The 19,404-nt window shown below is 43.7% G+C and overlaps 1 protein-coding gene across 4 annotated transcripts in view; it reads right to left on the bottom strand.

Annotated features, from left to right (window-relative positions):
• LOC111953363 (nck-associated protein 5) overlaps window positions 1-19,404 on the bottom strand; it is a 106,244-nt gene that overhangs the window by 64,052 nt on the left and 22,788 nt on the right. For 3 of the 4 annotated variants that reach the window (XM_070435551.1, XM_070435550.1, XM_023972589.2), the window contains exon 2: window positions 8,596-8,729. In XM_070435551.1, coding sequence (XP_070291652.1) covers window positions 8,596-8,729 — 134 coding nt within the window. Of the gene's footprint in view, window positions 1-1,015; window positions 1,404-8,595; window positions 8,730-19,404 lie in introns of those variants that run through there. The other variant, XM_070435549.1, reaches the window with a different exon arrangement.

The following is a 19,404-nucleotide window of genomic DNA, read 5'->3' as shown; positions in this document are numbered from 1 at the left end:
ATCATGACCTTGTCTAATTTACAAACTCTTGGAGATTCTGTCTGCCACGCTACTGATCGGTGGGGGTGTAGGTGATGCAAAACAGGCAAATGAGTTGGAACTTCAAGTCCAGACTCGTTTTTGGAGAGTTCAGCCTGTTCAGACTGCTGAACTGGCCCCCACATTACCACGTCTGAGAGAGGGAAGTAAGAGAGAGACCATAGGTCAGGCTGTACAAACACTACAGACCAGGACATGTGCTACCCTTACGTTCGTTAGCACGTTCTGGCCCCACAGGCTGTACGACGAGTTATCACCCGCCCACAGCTAGCTAGCTAACACACACATTCCCCTGATTCCCAGTGAGCCCTGGTTGCTTGCTGTGTGCACTCATTTCAGAAATCCAATCCCTTTCTAGGCTAATCCAACACTCAATACCAGCCCAAAGTGTTCATTGAAGATTTCAAACAGGCGCCCCTCGGTACACGAGCACGCGGAGTTGATTTGTGGCCTGTCCACACCCCGCACACTGTGGTCTTGAGGAAAAAAAGCATTATATTCTTGAAGCTAGTCTGTTCCATCACAGCATCAGACTTTCGTTCCACTCACAGCCATCAGACGTTGCTGTTCCACTCACAGCCATCAGCTACACTTGCAGTTCCACTCACAGCCATCAGACTTTGCTGTTCCACTCACAGCCATAGACTTTGCAGTCCCACAACAGATCTGCTGTTGTTATTAATACTCACAAGCCTGTAGTCCATATGTCTCCCATGTCCTGACAAGGAACACAACTTGTGGAGACTAAACTGATTCAAAGTCAAGAAGGAGAGCGTAAGTCAGTGTCTTGGAGTTAGGCCATTGATTAGCCAGCATATTATTGCAGGGGGCCATGACCTTATACACAACACATAGGCTTTAGTATGCAGGTTTAAGAGTTCTCCAGCATGCTACCGAGTATTCCAGAGTACAGTAGACAAGTGTTGAAGACAAATARAGACAGTGAGAAGCAGAGCGAGCCTGGATCTTTCATTACCTGAAAACTGYTTCTCTCATCTTCAGGCCAAACCTAAGTGGAAGCCTTTGATGGGGGTGGCCCAGTGGCCCCCGGGTCCCCCGGTCTCTGCCTGTCCACAGGACATCCTGTCTGACTGTAGGGAGGAGGGAGGGGTGGAGGAGGGCTAGACAGCTGAGGGTGATGTGACTCAGGCTCTCCTTAAAATCCAGTCCAGTCTGGTCAACTTCTAGTAAAGTCCATACGGCCACCTTCTTTCACCTCCATCTTCCGCTACTTGTCTATGTAACTCTGCTCCTGTCCTACTAACTTGTCAAACCTCAGCCCTCGAGAAGTTGAGAGGGCTCCTGTTAGTTGGTCTCCCGTTGTCCTCTGTCCTCTCTCTACAGTGTCTGGCCCCTGTGTGTGTAAATAGCCTACAGGGTGGGCTGTGTGGGCTCTAAGTCTTCTACTAATCCCTGAGTTTTAATGACGACCAATCTGGAAGCTAGCTCCCTGAGGGCTGACCCAAGTCAGGGGCCGACCATGTGACCTTCCTGCTGGGGTCTCCTCCCCTTTAATGCTCAGCTGGATAGGGGATGGGGGAGGGTGTGTGTGTGTGTTGGTGGGGTTCGAGTGTGTGAGTGACCAGTCCCTTAAGGAATGCAGACCTGCTGATCTGAGGACAGACATGAACACAAAGGAAACCACAAAACTGGGAACCGAGACTATGACGTCTTTTTGTGTACAAAACGGAGAAGAAAGCCAGACGACCCACTACTGAATGATTGTTTTGATCAGGTTCCTGCCCTTACATTCACCTCCCGAAAAGAAAGCACCGAGGCACATCAGGAAGCAAACACACATCCCCGCTGGGGCTAGTAAGAAGCTGTGCTTCCCTGGGGTTCGTCTGGCTTCCCTCTTAGGCATTCTCTGATGTGTGTGTTTTCTCTATTCCCTGATCAGAGAGAAGGAAGGAGGGAGACAGCGAGGTGCTACAGATATGACAAGGAGCTCATTAACATAACTCTCTCATATCATCACAGAACACCTTGGTCTTCCAAAACAGGAGATTGGAAAGCAACCTGGTCTCAGAGCATTTCGTAGTATTCTGTAGGTATATCTGGGACACTCCATTTAGTATGATATGTTATGTTTCATATGGTATGTATTAATTTGTGGATGTCCATGATATGTTACGAATTACTATTTGTATTTTATATTATGAATTTTCAAAACNGTGTGTGTGTGTTGGTGGGGTTCGAGTGTGTGAGTGACCAGTCCCTTAAGGAATGCAGACCTGCTGATCTGAGGACAGACATGAACACAAAGGAAACCACAAAACTGGGAACCGAGACTATGACGTCTTTTTGTGTACAAAACGGAGAAGAAAGCCAGACGACCCACTACTGAATGATTGTTTTGATCAGGTTCCTGCCCTTACATTCACCTCCCGAAAAGAAAGCACCGAGGCACATCAGGAAGCAAACACACATCCCCGCTGGGGCTAGTAAGAAGCTGTGCTTCCCTGGGGTTCGTCTGGCTTCCCTCTTAGGCATTCTCTGATGTGTGTGTTTTCTCTATTCCCTGATCAGAGAGAAGGAAGGAGGGAGACAGCGAGGTGCTACAGATATGACAAGGAGCTCATTAACATAACTCTCTCATATCATCACAGAACACCTTGGTCTTCCAAAACAGGAGATTGGAAAGCAACCTGGTCTCAGAGCATTTCGTAKTATTCTGTAGGTATATCTGGGACACTCCATTTAGTATGATATGTTATGTTTCATATGGTATGTATTAATTTGTGGATGTCCATGATATGTTACGAATTACTATTTGTATTTTATATTATGAATTTTCAAAACKTACAATATATTTCCCGAATTTGCAAAACAAATGATATATTACGTATTCTAACGTTAGCTAGGCTAGGGGTTAGGGTTAAGTTTAGGAGTTAGGTTTAGGGTTAAGGTTAGGGGAAGGGCTAGCTAACATGCTAAGTAGCTGTAAAGTAGCAAGTAGTTGAAAAGTTGGATATTAGATAAAATGCWAAAGTTGTCCGTGATGAGATATGCACTCTAAACGTTTGGTTTACTAGACATTCACATTATACGTCTGTCCATCCACCTCGACCAACCACCCTACTTTCGTTTTTGTCTTAACTAACCATACCAAACATAACATATCATACTAATTTGAGTATCCCGAATTCACATTTACTATGTTATGTCTAGTCTATGAGACCAGGCTGTGGAAAGGCAAAACTAAAACAGACTCTAATAACTTCACAAAAAATGGTGTCATATTATGTTAAGGARGTTCGACTGGAAAAATATGGTTCTGTTACATATAGACAGACATAACATATTATAAGCCCTTTAAGACAGGCCCATAAAGGCTCATAACATATTATAAAGCATTAWTCCTGCAGGCTATAAAWGTTTTACCAAAATATTGATATGTGTTTGTGGTATTTTATCTTAATCCTATTTGGAGTAGTCTTTTATAAGATGTTTCATGACTGAAAGTTAGAGGTTCTACTCTAACCTTATTTCAATGCACTATCATCATTCAAGGTGACTTCATTAAAGATACTCAAATTAATTGTTGCCATGGGCCAAAAAGATTCCAGTCAGTTTAAGGCTGTTTTCACATACAGCCCTCTTTAAAAGAACCGATCTCAGTTCTCTTTAAAGTGAACTCTGCGGTAAAAGAAATTGCAAAGAGAACTCAGTTCTCTTTCTATTCCCACTGCCCTTGCCTTTGAATGAGGACTCAACTATTTWGCCAATTCACTTCACCTATTCTGAGTCCTCTATGAATTAACATTGTTATGTTTAGAAAAGAACTCGTATTTTTTCCAACATTCACCTAATGCATTCTGGGTTTTTACAAATTGCTGGAGAAGCCATTCCATCCGAACATGTTATCAGACAGCTAGATATGCCTACTCACATTTTGGAAGCTAATAGACTGCATTTATTTAAAATATGAGTCATAATAATAATGATCAGAAGATAATATTAACATTAATATATTATTGATAACAGAATAAATAGCAGAATAATAACTGCAGATGAAATAATGCTGTAATTGAAAATTGTACACCCAATGCCCCTTTAAGAGCTAGCATTGATTCACCAAATATGTTGTTGCCTTCCTACACTATTCAAACCCCATAATTGAATAACAGTTTACAAGGCTCTCAGCCTTTATACAACATATTGCAAAAAAAATGCTCTGAACATTGTGTCAGTACAAAACTCCACACAAATGTTGTAATGTCTGTGCATCGCTAATCAATATCCAAAAACAGCACGTTTTTTTCTGCGAACCTACACATCATCATCTTTCCTCTTATGTCAGAGGAAACGGTGTTGCAGTAGTCTAGTGTGTGGTGTCAGAATAATGAGAAGCGAACCTGGGGAGCTTTGTGTTCACACTGCCCTAAAAAAGGGAACCAGCCAGTGGAATTCAAGAGAACCAAACTCAGACCACCTCTCGAGATGGTCTCAGTTCAGGTTTGCTTCAGGGGCACTTTTGAGGGGTCTGATTTCCTTTGGAGTGTTCAAACTGCACACATAAAATCGGAAAAAATTGTCTCAAAGGTGCCAAGTGTGAAAACACCCTAAGCGATTAGATGTCAACCTCCATAATTCCTGGATATTATCTATGAGTACACATTCATGGGATGAGGCTATTCTCTTCTGATGATAAATGAATGGTAGGCTATGTCTGCATCCCAAATTCCCTATATAGTTCACTACTTTCAAGCAGGGACCATAGGGCTCTAGTCAAAAGTAGTGCATTATGTAGGGAATAGGGTGCCATTTGGGATGTAGAATATGTGTTGCCTAGATKTATGCAGGACACATAGGTTCTATCCTTGACAACCAAAGAAACAGGTACAATGGAAGGTTATTTCACTGGAGAATCGGATTTTAGTGGGATTGCAAGTAATAATGCAGGTAACAATATAGTAATGAAATAATGCCCCTTTTGGATGGCACAATATGCTCAATCATCCTTAACTAAGCACTACACACAATGTGTGTGTGTGTCAATGACTTAAGAGTGCAGAGCTGGCATTATCAAGTGGGTCAAAGGTTCAGGCTGAAGACAGTGTGAGCAGTCTGCTGACTGACTGGTTTGCTGGCTGGTAAGCTCATAATTAAAGTGACCACACAGATGTCCCATCTGCCACTACGACCACCACCACACATTACTGGCTCTCATGTAAACATGATAATCCAATGAGAGGCCAGGTACACACATGCAGGGATACATGCAAATCACACACACACACAACACACACACACACCACACACACACACAACACACACACACACCACACACACACACACAACACACACACACACACACACACACACACACACACACACACACACACACACACACACACACACACACACACACACAAACACACACAACAAACACACACACAACGCACACACATGTACGCAATCATGCATATATGACACCTGTACGCAATAAACACACACGCACACACACACAAACACGCACCCACACCCACCGACGCAGTCAGACACTCCAACATACAAAAACAAAYATTATGTATTCAACAAGCCACTGAGTCTCTCTAAACCCGTTTATCTCCTCTATGTCCTGTCACTGCAGGGAAACCTCCTTTAATAGCTGAAAGGTACAGAAACAAGAGCAATACAATGACAAAGAAACCCATTTCTAGCAATGCCTGTTGAAATTACTGCCATCCACCACCACTGACAATGAGCAATACAGGGAGAATTACAACAGTTGAGCAATGCCAAGCACTTCATCTCCTATAGTGTTCAGTGTGGTGGGAAGGTCTCTTTTCGCTGAGCATTATAAGGACATAATGGAATCCCCGTCTACATTGTTCTTCCACAGTCTAGGGGCCGAGGAGGCATGCAGTCATCCACAGGAGTCACAGCCAATAAGAACAATCCGTCTGGAGAGAGGCAACCACCCGGCGACGGAAGCATCTGTCACAAAGGGACTAGAGCAGGACCCAATCACAGATAAGCCTAATATATTTCCCCCCTACACACACACATGCACACCCAGTCTAGCCTGCCTCGCTTATTCGGGCTCTGGGACATCGGGTGTCGTTATGCTAACGCTATCAGCTGATTCATTGGTCCACGCCAGCGATAGCCCAGAATATAAACAGATCTGAGATCAGCCTAGAGTCTGGATGATGTGACAGAACACATAATAAGGCTATGGCTGGTTGAGTCAGACACTGATTGGGGATCAGACTGATGGCAGACATAACTGAGGCAGTCAGGGAAGGGCGATATGAATAGGGACAAAGACTGGAGACAKGCACTTATGTAAACATGATACGATGTCTCCCCCGCTCACTGACTTTTATTAGATCTCTGTGTTGAATGATCTGTGCCCGATTCCTCAGGCATTATTCCATATGGGGGGGGAACAGCTAGCTACTATACAGACACAAAATAGCAAGTCTGAGCTGTGTTGTCTGTGCTGACTGCAAAATCTAATCCATACTGTACGCCCACATGGATAAAGTAATTCCGCAACAGAATGAATATGTTGATGGATACGCATATAGATATATGGTGACAGGATGCCAAGGCTGAACATGATACAGAGTTGTGGGGTATGGGTATGTTGAGCTCGTGGGCTGGAATGACAATGTCGCATGCTGATTGTTTAACAACTACTAGTCCATTAAGTTTGACACCATATAGAATTATTGGGTTCTAAGTTAATTCATGTTTAATTGATGTGCATTGCAGTGTGTTAGCCATCAAGGCTGTTGTGAATGCGGTTGAGTGAAGCGGGTGAGTTGCCACAATAGCCACTACACTGTAACATATCTGACATTCCTTGGAGGCATGGGTTCGAATCCCACTTCTGACATCACTGTTGCGATTTGGGGGACGCTTGAACTCCAGTCGCCTTGACCAAGGGCAGCGACAGTAACCACTGGCCCACAAACACCCTTTGGAGAGCAGTTTGCGGTCTTAAGAACATCAGATTTCTTACAATACTAATTTATTTGATTTTTAAAAATTTGACCTTTATTTAACTAGGCAAGTCAGTTAAGAACAAATTCTTATTTTCAATGATGTCCTAGGAACAGTGGGTTAACTGCCTTGTTCAGGGGCAGAACGACAGATTTTTACCTTGTGAGCTCGGGGATTTGATTTTGCAACCTTTCGGTTACTAGTCCAACGCTCTAACCACTAGGCTACCTGCAAAACTTAGAGAAGAAACACTAATACCATAGCTGGACTTGTACCATAGCTGGACTTGTACCATAGCTGGACTAACCCCATAGTTAAACACTACATGACAACAATGACCCACCACGTTTAGAGGTCATTCTGCGCAACGAACTCCAGACAACTAACTTCAGTTACAAAAGTCAGACTTTTTTAATATGACAGATTTTCTCACCCAATTTAAAATGGGAAGATAAGCGCTCATTATAAAAATTCACGGGTTATTCTCGTAAGGCAGTGCATTGAATGACTATCTCCTAATTATGACATCAGTTCCGAGCTGAGTGGTGCTGAGTAGTGAATTCTTTTACATACTGTCACACCTCAATGAGCCTGTAGTAAGAAGAAAATGACCATATAGTAAGGGGGAAATGGAGTCTCGAAGCAGTAGTCATTCTTCACGGTCAGAGAACTGACAAAGACTTCATCCTTCCTTCGTTTTAAATGTTGGAGAGATAAAAATGTGTCTTTCAATACAGTCAAGGTTGACTGATGATGTAATACACCAAGAGATAGGTCTATCTTCTCCGATGAAGTGGAGAAAGGTAAGARGAGAGATGGACTGCAATAAAGATTTCTCGGCACAAAAGATTTAAAACATGGATAGCTAATGAACCAAAGACAGTGTAATTTTTGGGGGTGTAAATTAAAATTGTCTCCTAGTTTGAAACCTGTGGCAAAGTCTGTTGCATTTAAAGTCTTTGGCATTACGTCACTGGGTACAGCAGTGCAATCTGATGGCAGCATGCACAGAATGTATCTGGGCCTATATAGGTTGTGTCTGACCGGTGTCATGCTACCGTGGTACAGTAAGCTGGTGGAGCCTACTGGTCTGTTGTCATGGCGCATGGGACGGCGGTGTGTGTGTGTGTGTGTGTGTGTGTGTGTGGTGTGTGTGTGTGTGTGTGTGTGTGTGTGTGTGTGTGTGTGTGTGTGTGTGTGTGTGTGTGTGTGTGTGTGTGTGTGTGTGTGTGTGTGTGTGTGTGTGTGTGTGTGTGTGGGGGGGTGGGACCAGACGTCTCCACAAGAATAGTAAACGGAAAAATCCCCACCAGGTCAATAGTTTTTAGGGGGTTTAGGGTTAAGGTTAGAGGTAGTGTTGGGGTAGTGTTGGGGTTAGAATTAGGTTTTGGGTTAGGATTAGGTACTAGGGTTTGGTTTAGGGTTATGGTTAGGTTTTTGGGTTAGGGTTAAGGTAAGGGTACAGGTTAGGGTTAAGGTTAGGTTTAGGGGTTAGGGAAAATAGGATTTTGAATGGGACTGAATTGTATGTCCCCACAAGGTTAGCTGCGCAAGACTGTGTGTGCGCGCGCGCGTGCGTGCATAGGGGCTGCGTGTTACCTGGAGAAGTGTTGCTGTAGCGAAACCATCTGCGCTCGGCCCAGCTCCGACTCGTCCGTCACCTCCCGAAGCCGCTTCTCACTGTCCAATCGCAGGTGTCGCTCTTCCTCTAGCACATGAATCAGCTTTTGTCGCTGTGGGGAGAAGGACAGAGTCAGGTTAGCTGCTGGTTTTAATAGGTGTTGTTGCCAGCCAACACAGGTAGAGACATAGAAAATCCACCAGAAACATAGACTAAAGTCTGAGTATCTACATGTCTTTTTCATAATATCCATTTCATAATATCTATGTCATAATATCTATGTCATAATATCTATTTCAGCAGTGCATTTGTAATTCTACAGTTCAGGAGAACCATACCATGTAACTAAAGCTCTAACTAGAGCTCCTAAAGCCATCCCAGTTGCCATGGCACAAAATGGATACCCAGTGTAATGCAGCACCCTGCGCTGTAATAAAACAAAGATGTTGATTCAAAAGCACAAGTGTAAGGCAACCAGCAATCCTATTGCAGCTGTGGTAATAAGTCAAATCTTGAACCCTGCTGACCTAACCCTGATACACAATCCATGTCTCAATTGTACCAAGGCTTAAAAATCCTCCTTTAACCTTTCTCCTCCCCTTCACCTACACCTACTGAAGTGGATTTAACAAGTGACATCAATAAGGGATCATAGCTTTCAACTGGATTATCTTGGGCAGTCTATGTCATGGAAAGAGCAGGTGTCCTTACTGTTTTGTACACTCACTTAAACCCTGCTGTCAGAATCACAGTGGAAAAAAACTGCACTAACGCTGGATTTGTCTTTACTAAACGTGGTTTTGAAAGACTCCCCTGCAGGCTCACTGCTGAAAGATGATCAACTTTTGCTATAGAGTCTCTAAAAGCAGAAAAGCTTCTGAACATCCATTTTTTTTATTTTTTATATATGATCCTAATTGGAACATACACTATGTCCTGAAGCCTCAGAAGTTACTCCAAAGAAAAAACTGTCCTCGGTTCTGATTCTACACTTCAAAGGCTGTGCGGCCTGCCTGCCTTCCTGTCTGACCGTCTCAGGGAAGAAGTTTCAAGTCAAAGATAATGTTGGGGTTCTGTGGTAAAGTTTTGTGGGGCCAAACACTGCCTGCTGTACTTCTAAACTTAAACTGAGTTCGGGCTTTTCACTTGAAGATACTGTAAAACTGAAAACATGATAATGGAGAAAATTAGTGCACCAACTTCCCTATAATCTGTCTTCATATGGCGAAATGAGTTACAGTAAGTGACAGATGTAACTATTGATCACTGCATGCTGGGTAAGCCTCTTAGCCGCACAGTAGGTTTAACCACTCAACCACCTCCCTCTGTCTAGGGTGTAATACGCTTATTGCGAATCCCACGAATCCCACAGATCAGGTTGTTTACTTCTGGTAAAAAAAAAAAAAAGAGTGGCCTTGACACTGTGTTGAACACAATAACGGTACAAAGTGAAAGGAACACTGCCACTACCTCGCTCTCCAACTAACGTGCATGAATTGAGGAGCAAACTGAAGTGAAGAGGAAATAGGACGTATCCTTCTCATGTCCGCCAAGAGTGGCTGAATTTCCTCTTCACTTGAACACTATAACATACAGTACAATATTAGGGGCTGTGATCATAGCAAAGGAAAATCGTGTCTCGAATAATGCAGATACTGATAACCGTTCTTTATAGTATGTTTCATGGACATTACATGATATATCTCATTCATAGTGAAGGCTATAGGGGATGCCTCGAAAGGAAGGAAAGAAAAGGGGATACCTAGTCAGTTGCACAGCTGAATGCATTCAACCAAAATGTGTCTTCCGCATTTAACCCAACCCCTCTGACTCAGAGAGGTGTGGGGGCTGCCTTAAAATCGACATCATCGGCGCCCGGAGCGTTTGTTGTTGGGGGTTAACTGCCTTGCTCAAGGGCAGAATGGTAGATTCTTTTCACCTTGTTGGCTCAGGGATTCTAACCAGCAACTTTTCGGTTACTGGTCCAAACGCTACTCTACCTGCCTCCTACACAGCAAATAGCCACCAAGGCCATGGGTAGCTGACTATGGCTGTCCTACAACAGAGGCTGTAATGCACATTTCATCACGTGTGTGATTCACATTGAACATTGTAGTGGATGCTTCAACATAGACTACAAGGCCATGGGAAGTTGACTATATATATATGGATGTCTTAATAATGTATTATATGGACGTCTCACTATATGGACGTCTCACTATATGGACGTCTCACTATATGGACGTCTCACTATGTGGACATCTCAAAATATATGGACGTCTCACTATGTGGACGTCTCAATATATATGGACGTCTCACTATATGGACGTCTCACTATGTGGACATCTCAAAATATATGGACGTCTCACTATGTGGACGTCTCAATATATGTGGACGTCTCAATATGTGGACGTCTCAATATATGGACGTCTCAATATGTGGACGTCTCAATATATATGGATGTCTCACTATATATGGACGTCTCACTATACGGACGTCTCACTATGCGGACGTCTCAATATATATGGACATCTCACTATACGGACGTCTCACTATGCGGACGTCTCACTATGCGGACGTCTCACTATGCGGACGTCTCACTATGGGGACGTCTCACTATACGGACGTCTCACTATGCGGACGTCTCACTATGCGGACGTCTCACTATGCGGACGTCTCACTATGCGGACGTCTCACTATGCGGACGTCTCACTATGTGGACGTCTCACTATGCGGACGTCTCACTATGCGGACGTCTCACTATGCGGACATCTCACTATGCGGACGTATCACTATACGGACGTCTCACTATACGGACGTCTCACTATGGGGACGTCTCACTATACGGACGTCTCACTATACGGACGTCTCACTATGCGGACGTCTCACTATGGGGGCGTCTCACTATGGGGGCGTCTCACTATACGGACGTCTCACTATACGGACGTCTCACTATGGGAACGTCTCACTATACGGACGTCTCACTATACGGACGTCTCACTATGCGGACGTCTCACTATGCGGACGTCTCACTATACGGACGTCTTGTGAAAGCACATGACTCCCATCTCCTGACTTCTGTTCTCTGTACTGTCGTCCTGAACAAGGTCCGTTAGAGACTGCATCTGAATAGAAAGACTAAAAGGTGCTTAATAATAAATACATTGGTAGGCCATTAAATATAAAGTGCTGAGTCACTGTAATTGAGTGAACAACCTTGTCCAATGTCAACTAGTTCAACACTCCATGAGGAATAAAGCCTTAGAGCAAACAAAGTATGGCCTTTCCTTCACCTCTGTTAAAAAATGTACAGGTATAAAATATTGACCTTTCGTGGCTATCACACATAAAACATGAKTTCATTTGAAAAAGTAACAATGAACAAAGTTCTTTAGTCATCGTTATTATGTTATTTCTGAAATATGCAACACTACCAAGATCTTGCTCATTAGGTTGTCCATTGCATGGTAACCAAGATGGACAATTTCACAAGACAAGTACTGCAGTGCCATCTAGTGGCTATTGAACAACACAATTGCTCAAGCAGCATACAGGAGAGGAACTAACCAAGGAGCTGACTGTAGCACAAACCAGGGCCCTTACCGCATGAATGACACATTTCAAACCTCCATATATACTACGGAGGCCTTAATATAACAACTCTGTATTACTCTCAAATCAAACTACCTATATAACTGTACATCAAATCAACCCCTATACCCTACCTCTAGACACTACTAATGGTTAGTGTGAATATCAAACCAACCCCTATACCCTACCCCTAGACACTACTAATGGTTAGGGTGAATATCAAATAAACCCCTATACCCTACCCCTAGACACTACTAATGGTTAGTGTGAATATCAAATCAACCCCTATACCCTACCCCTAGACACTACTAATGGTTAGTGTGAATACCAAATCTACCCCTATAACCTACACATAGTCACTATTACCCTACTCCTTGACACTACATTTGAAACCCTACTTCTTCAAAGAGTATCTTAAATAATCCCACAGCACCCCTCCTCGTACCACTTCCTCCCCCCAAAGGTGCCTAACACTCGCACTTCACCCCACCCCCCTCCACTAGCACTGACTTTGCTAATAGCTGCTTTATTGAGTAAAAATGTACTTACTWTGACTGAGATATATGGTTGTCTTAAGATGAATGTAAGTTGCTCTGGATAAGAGTGCCTTCTAAACGACTACAATGAACAAAACGTMATCTCTAAAAGAGAAAGACAGAGTAACACTGAATGGAAAAAGTGTCCCACGCTACTGCAACACCACAACCAGGGCCATTTCCAGACAAAGMAATATATAATAAATTAAATACAAAACAATGACAAAAACGTTTTTTCCCAAGAGGGGGGAAACCTCTTGGCTCCTTCAGTTGTGAGCCCAGTGTGTTAGAGTTGAAGCCACCCAATAAATAACCATGTTTCACTCTAACTCTGTGACTTGGCCCAAGTTCTTCCCAACAACGGTTTTAATTCGCTGAAGCAGTTGAGCAGACCACATTAAACCCTATTCACAACTGAAACCGCCCCCAGTTCTTCAACACGACCGTAAACCCAGGGCTATTATGTGGCGCACCAGGGAGCCTCTCCATCACACGTAATGGCTGCCGTAAATAACACGCCGCGACAGGAACATAAACCCACAGTCGCAGGGCTGGTGCCAAGTTAGAGCTGGACCTAGCTGCAACCTGGGACCAAACCCAAACGAGATCCAATACCACGACTAGTTAGACCGGAGTTGAACAACTGAACATGAGTTGAAGTAATCGCTTTTGAAAGTTTAGTGACCTTTTTTGGAAACTAGACCTTTGCTCTTACAAAAGGGATGGGATTTCTATCATAAAATGAGCCAACTCTAACATAAACAGGTTTAAACACAGGCACAGTTCAAAAAACAAAAAMATCTCAAATCAGAAAATGAAAGGTCAATTGTACTGGACTTATTGCAACTTCAATTACTTTACATCAAAAATGTGTCGACCGATTGTTCAAACACCCACAYTAATTGCCTAAARATGTTTACTGTATGTGAATATCACCTCCATATACAAAGGTCAAATTTGCCTCAAACATAATTGCAAATGACACTGTTCAGTGATTTGGCCTGCGTYCCTACAATTGTCCATTGCCCCTGCCTTTTGTTAACCACATCTACTTAAAAACACCCCAGGCACAACAACCATGCAATAAAAAAAAATCTGTTTCAACCCCAAATGGCACCCTATTCCCTACATACTACTCGATAATCTCCCTAAGGGCCGTGGTCAAAAGTAGTGCACTACATAGGGAATAGGGTGCCATTTGGAACGCATGACCTACGTCTCCATACTAAGCCTTGCCAAGAGCTTCAATAACAACACACTTATAACAGCMTACCTTATATTAAAAGCAGTCTTCTGCTTTTGCTCAATGTATAATTTCTGCCATTTAACAAGGCCCAGAACCGTTAAATCCAACTTTAAGATATCTGTACGTTGCCAGAAAATCCTAGCGAGACGTTACAGTATTTCACAGCTGAAGTATTTGCTGTCCACACACTTTATATGCGTTTGGCAATTGGCCTTGCCCAGTGATAGCAAGCCTGATAATTGAAAGCATATTCTAACGTGCTAAAACCAACCACTAACATTTAGCTGCAGCTAGACTACATTCAGTCTTTTCAAAAGGAGGATCAACTCGATGTGAGAAAAACTGTTCAGGCAATCAGTAGAAAAMCTAGCATAAGCATTCTTTCTAAAGCAACATTTACTTTGATGTCTCGAGTGACTAAAAAAGGATATACCTCTGATTATGATTAGCTTGCACGGTAGTAGACTGTCTTCACTGATGTTCTTCCCTCTCTGTCCTGTAGATGGCGATCTCTTCCTAAGAAAACTGTCACGGCCCATATTCACAAAGTGTCTCGGAGTAGGAGTGCTGGTCTAGGATCAAGTCCTACTTGTCCATATAATCTTATTAATTGTGATCTAAAAGGAAAAACTGATCCTAGAACATTTATAATACTGTACCGGGTACTTTTGTCACATTTAATGTCTCCTCCTTTACTCTTATCAGTCATATAATCTGCCAGATGAGATGGTTCATGATTCTGCTGACTCATCAAGGTTTAGCGAGTGGCTCTGCCTAGGGATTGTAGCTGGGTATTCAGGATTAACATTGAACTCGATGGGATTATCATGCTATTACCTGGGAAGGTCACGGTGGGGAAATACGCAAGGCTAGTGATTTCATCCAAATATTACTACAGCATTGTTCAGTGAAAAGTGAAACATTGGACTGCCTAGTCAGTTGCACAACTGAATGCATTCCACCGAAATGTGTCTTCCGCATTTAACCCAACCCCTGTGAAACAAGGCACGGATATGGAGCTGGGTGTATGCATAAGATCCATCATTAGCAAAATATATACATATGGTATAAACATAGAATCATTACTTCAAATCATGTCTCTGTCATAATATTCAGCATATGTAACTGGGCTTGATTGCTCCATGCTATAGTAACCCAGTTGCACTAGACACAGTCCTAGCATGGCTGTGTAAATCTACAGCATTGTGTTGTCATTTATTCATAAGGGACAGAAAGGGTTCTCAGTAGTGAATTACTAGACCTTCCGTAACCCCCTGATACCCCTCCATGATCCGGAGGAGATTTTAAATTAATTAGAGACGACTGCGTCTCTCAAGGCCACATTGTGAGCCTGTCTCTTATACACATCTAGATGTGTATAAGAGACAGCCACTCAACTGAAATGTGTCTTCCGCATTTAACCCAACCCCTGTGAAACAAGGCACGGATATGGAGCTGGGTGTATGCATAAGATCCATCATTAGCAAAATATATACATATGGTATAAACATAGAATCATTACTTCAAATCATGTCTCTGTCATAATATTCAGCATATGTAACTGGGCTTGATTGCTCCATGCTATAGTAACCCAGTTGCACTAGACACAGTCCTAGCATGGCTGTGTAAATCTACAGCATTGTGTTGTCATTTATTCATAAGGGACAGAAAGGGTTCTCAGTAGTGAATTACTAGACCTTCCGTAACCCCCTGATACCCCTCCATGATCCGGAGGAGATTTTAAATTAATTAGAGACGACTGCGTCTCTCAAGGCCACATTGTGCACCAGCTGCAGTCTGTGCAATGCCACATTGTGCACAAGCTGCAGTCTGTGCAATGTTATCAGTGAATAAGTGTGTATGTGTGTGTGTGTGTGGGGGGAGGGCTGATGGATGGCTGATGGGGTGAGGAGAGAGGGTGTGTGTGTCCATCTCTCACTCAATAATCTCTTCATTACACAGTGCACCTCAGTATGATGCTGGCAGGCTCTCTCTGAATCAAAGGTCTGGAGGATATCTCCTTGGCCCAGTACTGCAACACAAACATCAGGGATACAAAGCACCATGCAGGTTCCTCCTCCTTCATCAATAATACATGCAGTTTACTGTCTGCCTGTCTGCCTGCCAGGCTGGCAGTATATTGACCAGCCTGGATTCTGCTAGAAGAAGTGTAAGAAGGGGATTTGTCTGACTGGCAAACTGTAGGCTTAACAATGTGTGTTCACTACAATGCAGAATACAGGTACTTACCTTCTATTATGACAACAACAACAACATGCTTTAAAAAGTAGCATGTCATGTAGCATTTGTTCCTGAAGTGCCTTTACTCTTTTAGCCCAATTGCATTGAAATAATAGATTTTCTAAATAACAATTTCATTTCTGGCAGGTTCTTAGCAGTAGCTCTGCTCTTGGTAYGTTGAGCAGATAACAATTACCATAATATCCATATTTAAATTGCAGTATAAAATATGATTATATTCTTGAACACGGCCATTTGCTAAAAGAATACTTATCTTTGAAATACAGAGGATGGTGTAAACCGAACCTCATGCTATTCCCTAGAAATCACTGCCCTACAGATCCCTGGGGAGTCCATAAATTCAATTATCATGCAGGGCCAACCATTACATTAGAGCCTGGCTATTGCKCTCATGCAGGCAGCAACTGCAGATGTACAGCATACACACACCCCGGGATATGGTAAACCGTATGAGTGGCCCATTTATCATTGCCAAGGGACCCACACCCCCTGTCCATCCACACACAGAAAGAGAAAGAGAGAGGGAGAAAGACGGACACAAAGAGAGAGAGGCACACACACACACAAACACACAGAAACGTAAACACATACAAACACATAAACTCAGCAAAAAAAGAAATGTCCCTTTTTCAGGACCGTGTCTTGCAAAGATAATTTGTAAAAATCAAAATAACGTCACAGATCTTCATTGTAAAGGGTTTAAACACTGTTTCCCATGCTTGTTCAATGAACCATAAACAATTAATGAACAAGCACCAGTGGAACGGTCGTTAAACACTAACAGCTTACAGACGGTAGGCAATTAAGGTCACGGTTATGAAAACGTAGGACACTAAAGAGGCCTTTCTACTGACTCTGAAATACACCAAAAGAAAGATGCCCAGGGTCCCTGCTCATCTGCATGAACGTGCCTTAGGCATGCTGCAAGGAGGCATGAAGACTGCAGATGTGACCAGGGCAATAAATTGCAATGTTCGTACTGTGAGATGCCTAAGACAGCGCTACAGGGAGACAGGATGGACAGCTGATTGTCCTCGCAGAGGCAGACCACGTGTAACAACACCTGCACAGGATTGGTACATCCGAACATCACACCTTGCGGACAGGTACAGGATGGCAACAACAACTCCCGAGTTACACCAGGAACGCATAATCCCTCCATCAGTACTGACTGTCTGCAATAGGCTGAGAGAGGCTGGACTGAGGGCTTGTAGGCCTGTTGTAAGGCAGGTCCTCACCAGACATCACCGGCAACAACGTCGCCTATGGGCATAAACCCACCATCGCTGGACCAGACAGGACTGGCAAAAGTACTCTACACTGACAAATCGCAGTTTTGTCTCACCAGGGGTGATGGTCGGATTCACGTTTATCGTCGAAGGACAATGGCCACCAGCCATACTGCTCGTTTTGTGCGTGAGTTCTCGGCATGTGTTCTGCCATGGCCAGCGAGGAGCCCGGACTCTCAATCCCATTGAGCACGTCTGGGACCTGTTGGATCGGAGGTGAGGGCTAGGGCCATTCCCCCCAGAAATGACCGGGAACTTGCAGGTGCTTGTGGAAGAGTGGGGTAACATCTCACAGCAAGAACTGCAATCTAGGTGCAGTCCATGAGGAGGAGGATGCACTGCAGTACTTAATGCAGCTGGTGGCCACACCAGATACTGACTGTTACTTTTGATTTTGACCCCCCCCCCCCCCTTTGTTCAGGGACCATTATTCCATTTCTGTTAGTCACATGTCTGTGGAACTTGTTCGATTTATGTCTCAGTTGTTGAATCTCATGTTCATACAAATATTTACACGTTTGCTGAAAATAAATGCAGTTGCCAGTGAGAGGATGCTTCTTTTTTTGCTGAGTTTACACACACAAACGTAAGCACGCACACACGCACGCACACACACACACACACACCACACACACACACACACAACACACACACACACACACACACACACACACACACACACACACACACACACACACACACACACACCACACACACACCAACACACACACACACACCACACACACACACACACACACACCGCCCAACCCCCCCACCCCACATGTTTCCCATTCAGAGACTGCTGGCTCTATAGGCCTGCCTGTCTCCGCTCGTCACCCATCTCAATGTGTGAAACCACTATGGGAGAGAGGGATCCCAGTGATGGTCCCCATAGTGGTTTTGCACATTGAGATGGGTGACGAGCGGTGACAGCCATCACTGGGATCCCTCTCTCCCTGCACATGGCTGATAAGCCCCAATCTGTAGAGACAGCACCTGAGTCCCCAGCGGTCCCCTCGGTCCCCAGTCCCTCACCAGTGTCAAAGATCCTCCAAACAGCTGTCAAAGGTATCTCCATGCTGTCTCCACACAGACCTCAGTCCACCACACAGATGTCAACCATAGAAATACAAGGAAAATACTATAGAATRAAAATATACTATTATACCAGCACCATTCTAGAATAGAAGTAATGCTATTTCTAGGACTTCAACTCACTAGGCAATCCCGTTCTTTCTTTTCCCYCATTCTAGCTTATAGCTAGACTGCATAGGCACGCTTTTTAGGTTTATTATCCATTTRGCCTACTGCTCTGTATGTTTGTCCTGATCTCTTTTAAAGACWCAGATCTGTAACAGTACCTTGCATTTTCCCCATGAATTACCACTGGTGCATTTGTATCCTTTGGAGTAAATGGGACTGTTGAATTTCCTAGAATGCGATGCTGATGAGAAAATGTTTCAATCCATTTCGCTAGAGTTTCATTCAAGCGTGAGCGAATCGCATGCAGTAATCAAGGAAGGAGAAATAAAGTGGTGTGTGTGTGTGTGTCGAGTTGCACGTGCGTGAATGTGTGTGTCGAAGAAAGCTGTACGCATCTACACTTTATTATGGGTCTATTAAGCTGTGATACCATGGTGTGCCTCAGTTGGCAAAGAAAATAAAGCGTGTTTCACACAAAGTGCAGCGTTTATTTTCCCACGTTGTTTAGACAGCCGTTTCCAGTGGTCATAATCTCAGCCAGCGTTTTAAAATGGCCCTTTCATGTACAGCCAGCTCGGCCAAAGCAGCAGCATCTAGCGACCTCAGAAGTCTCTCTCTCTCTCTCTCTCTCTCTCTCTCTCTCTCTCTCTCTCTCTCTCT

This window comes from Salvelinus sp. IW2-2015, linkage group LG27 (assembly GCF_002910315.2).
Source record: "Salvelinus sp. IW2-2015 linkage group LG27, ASM291031v2, whole genome shotgun sequence".
NCBI classification, from domain to species: domain Eukaryota; kingdom Metazoa; phylum Chordata; class Actinopteri; order Salmoniformes; family Salmonidae; genus Salvelinus; species Salvelinus sp. IW2-2015.
Note: the sequence above shows the minus strand (reverse complement) of the source record. Positions and strands in the feature narration are given on the sequence as shown.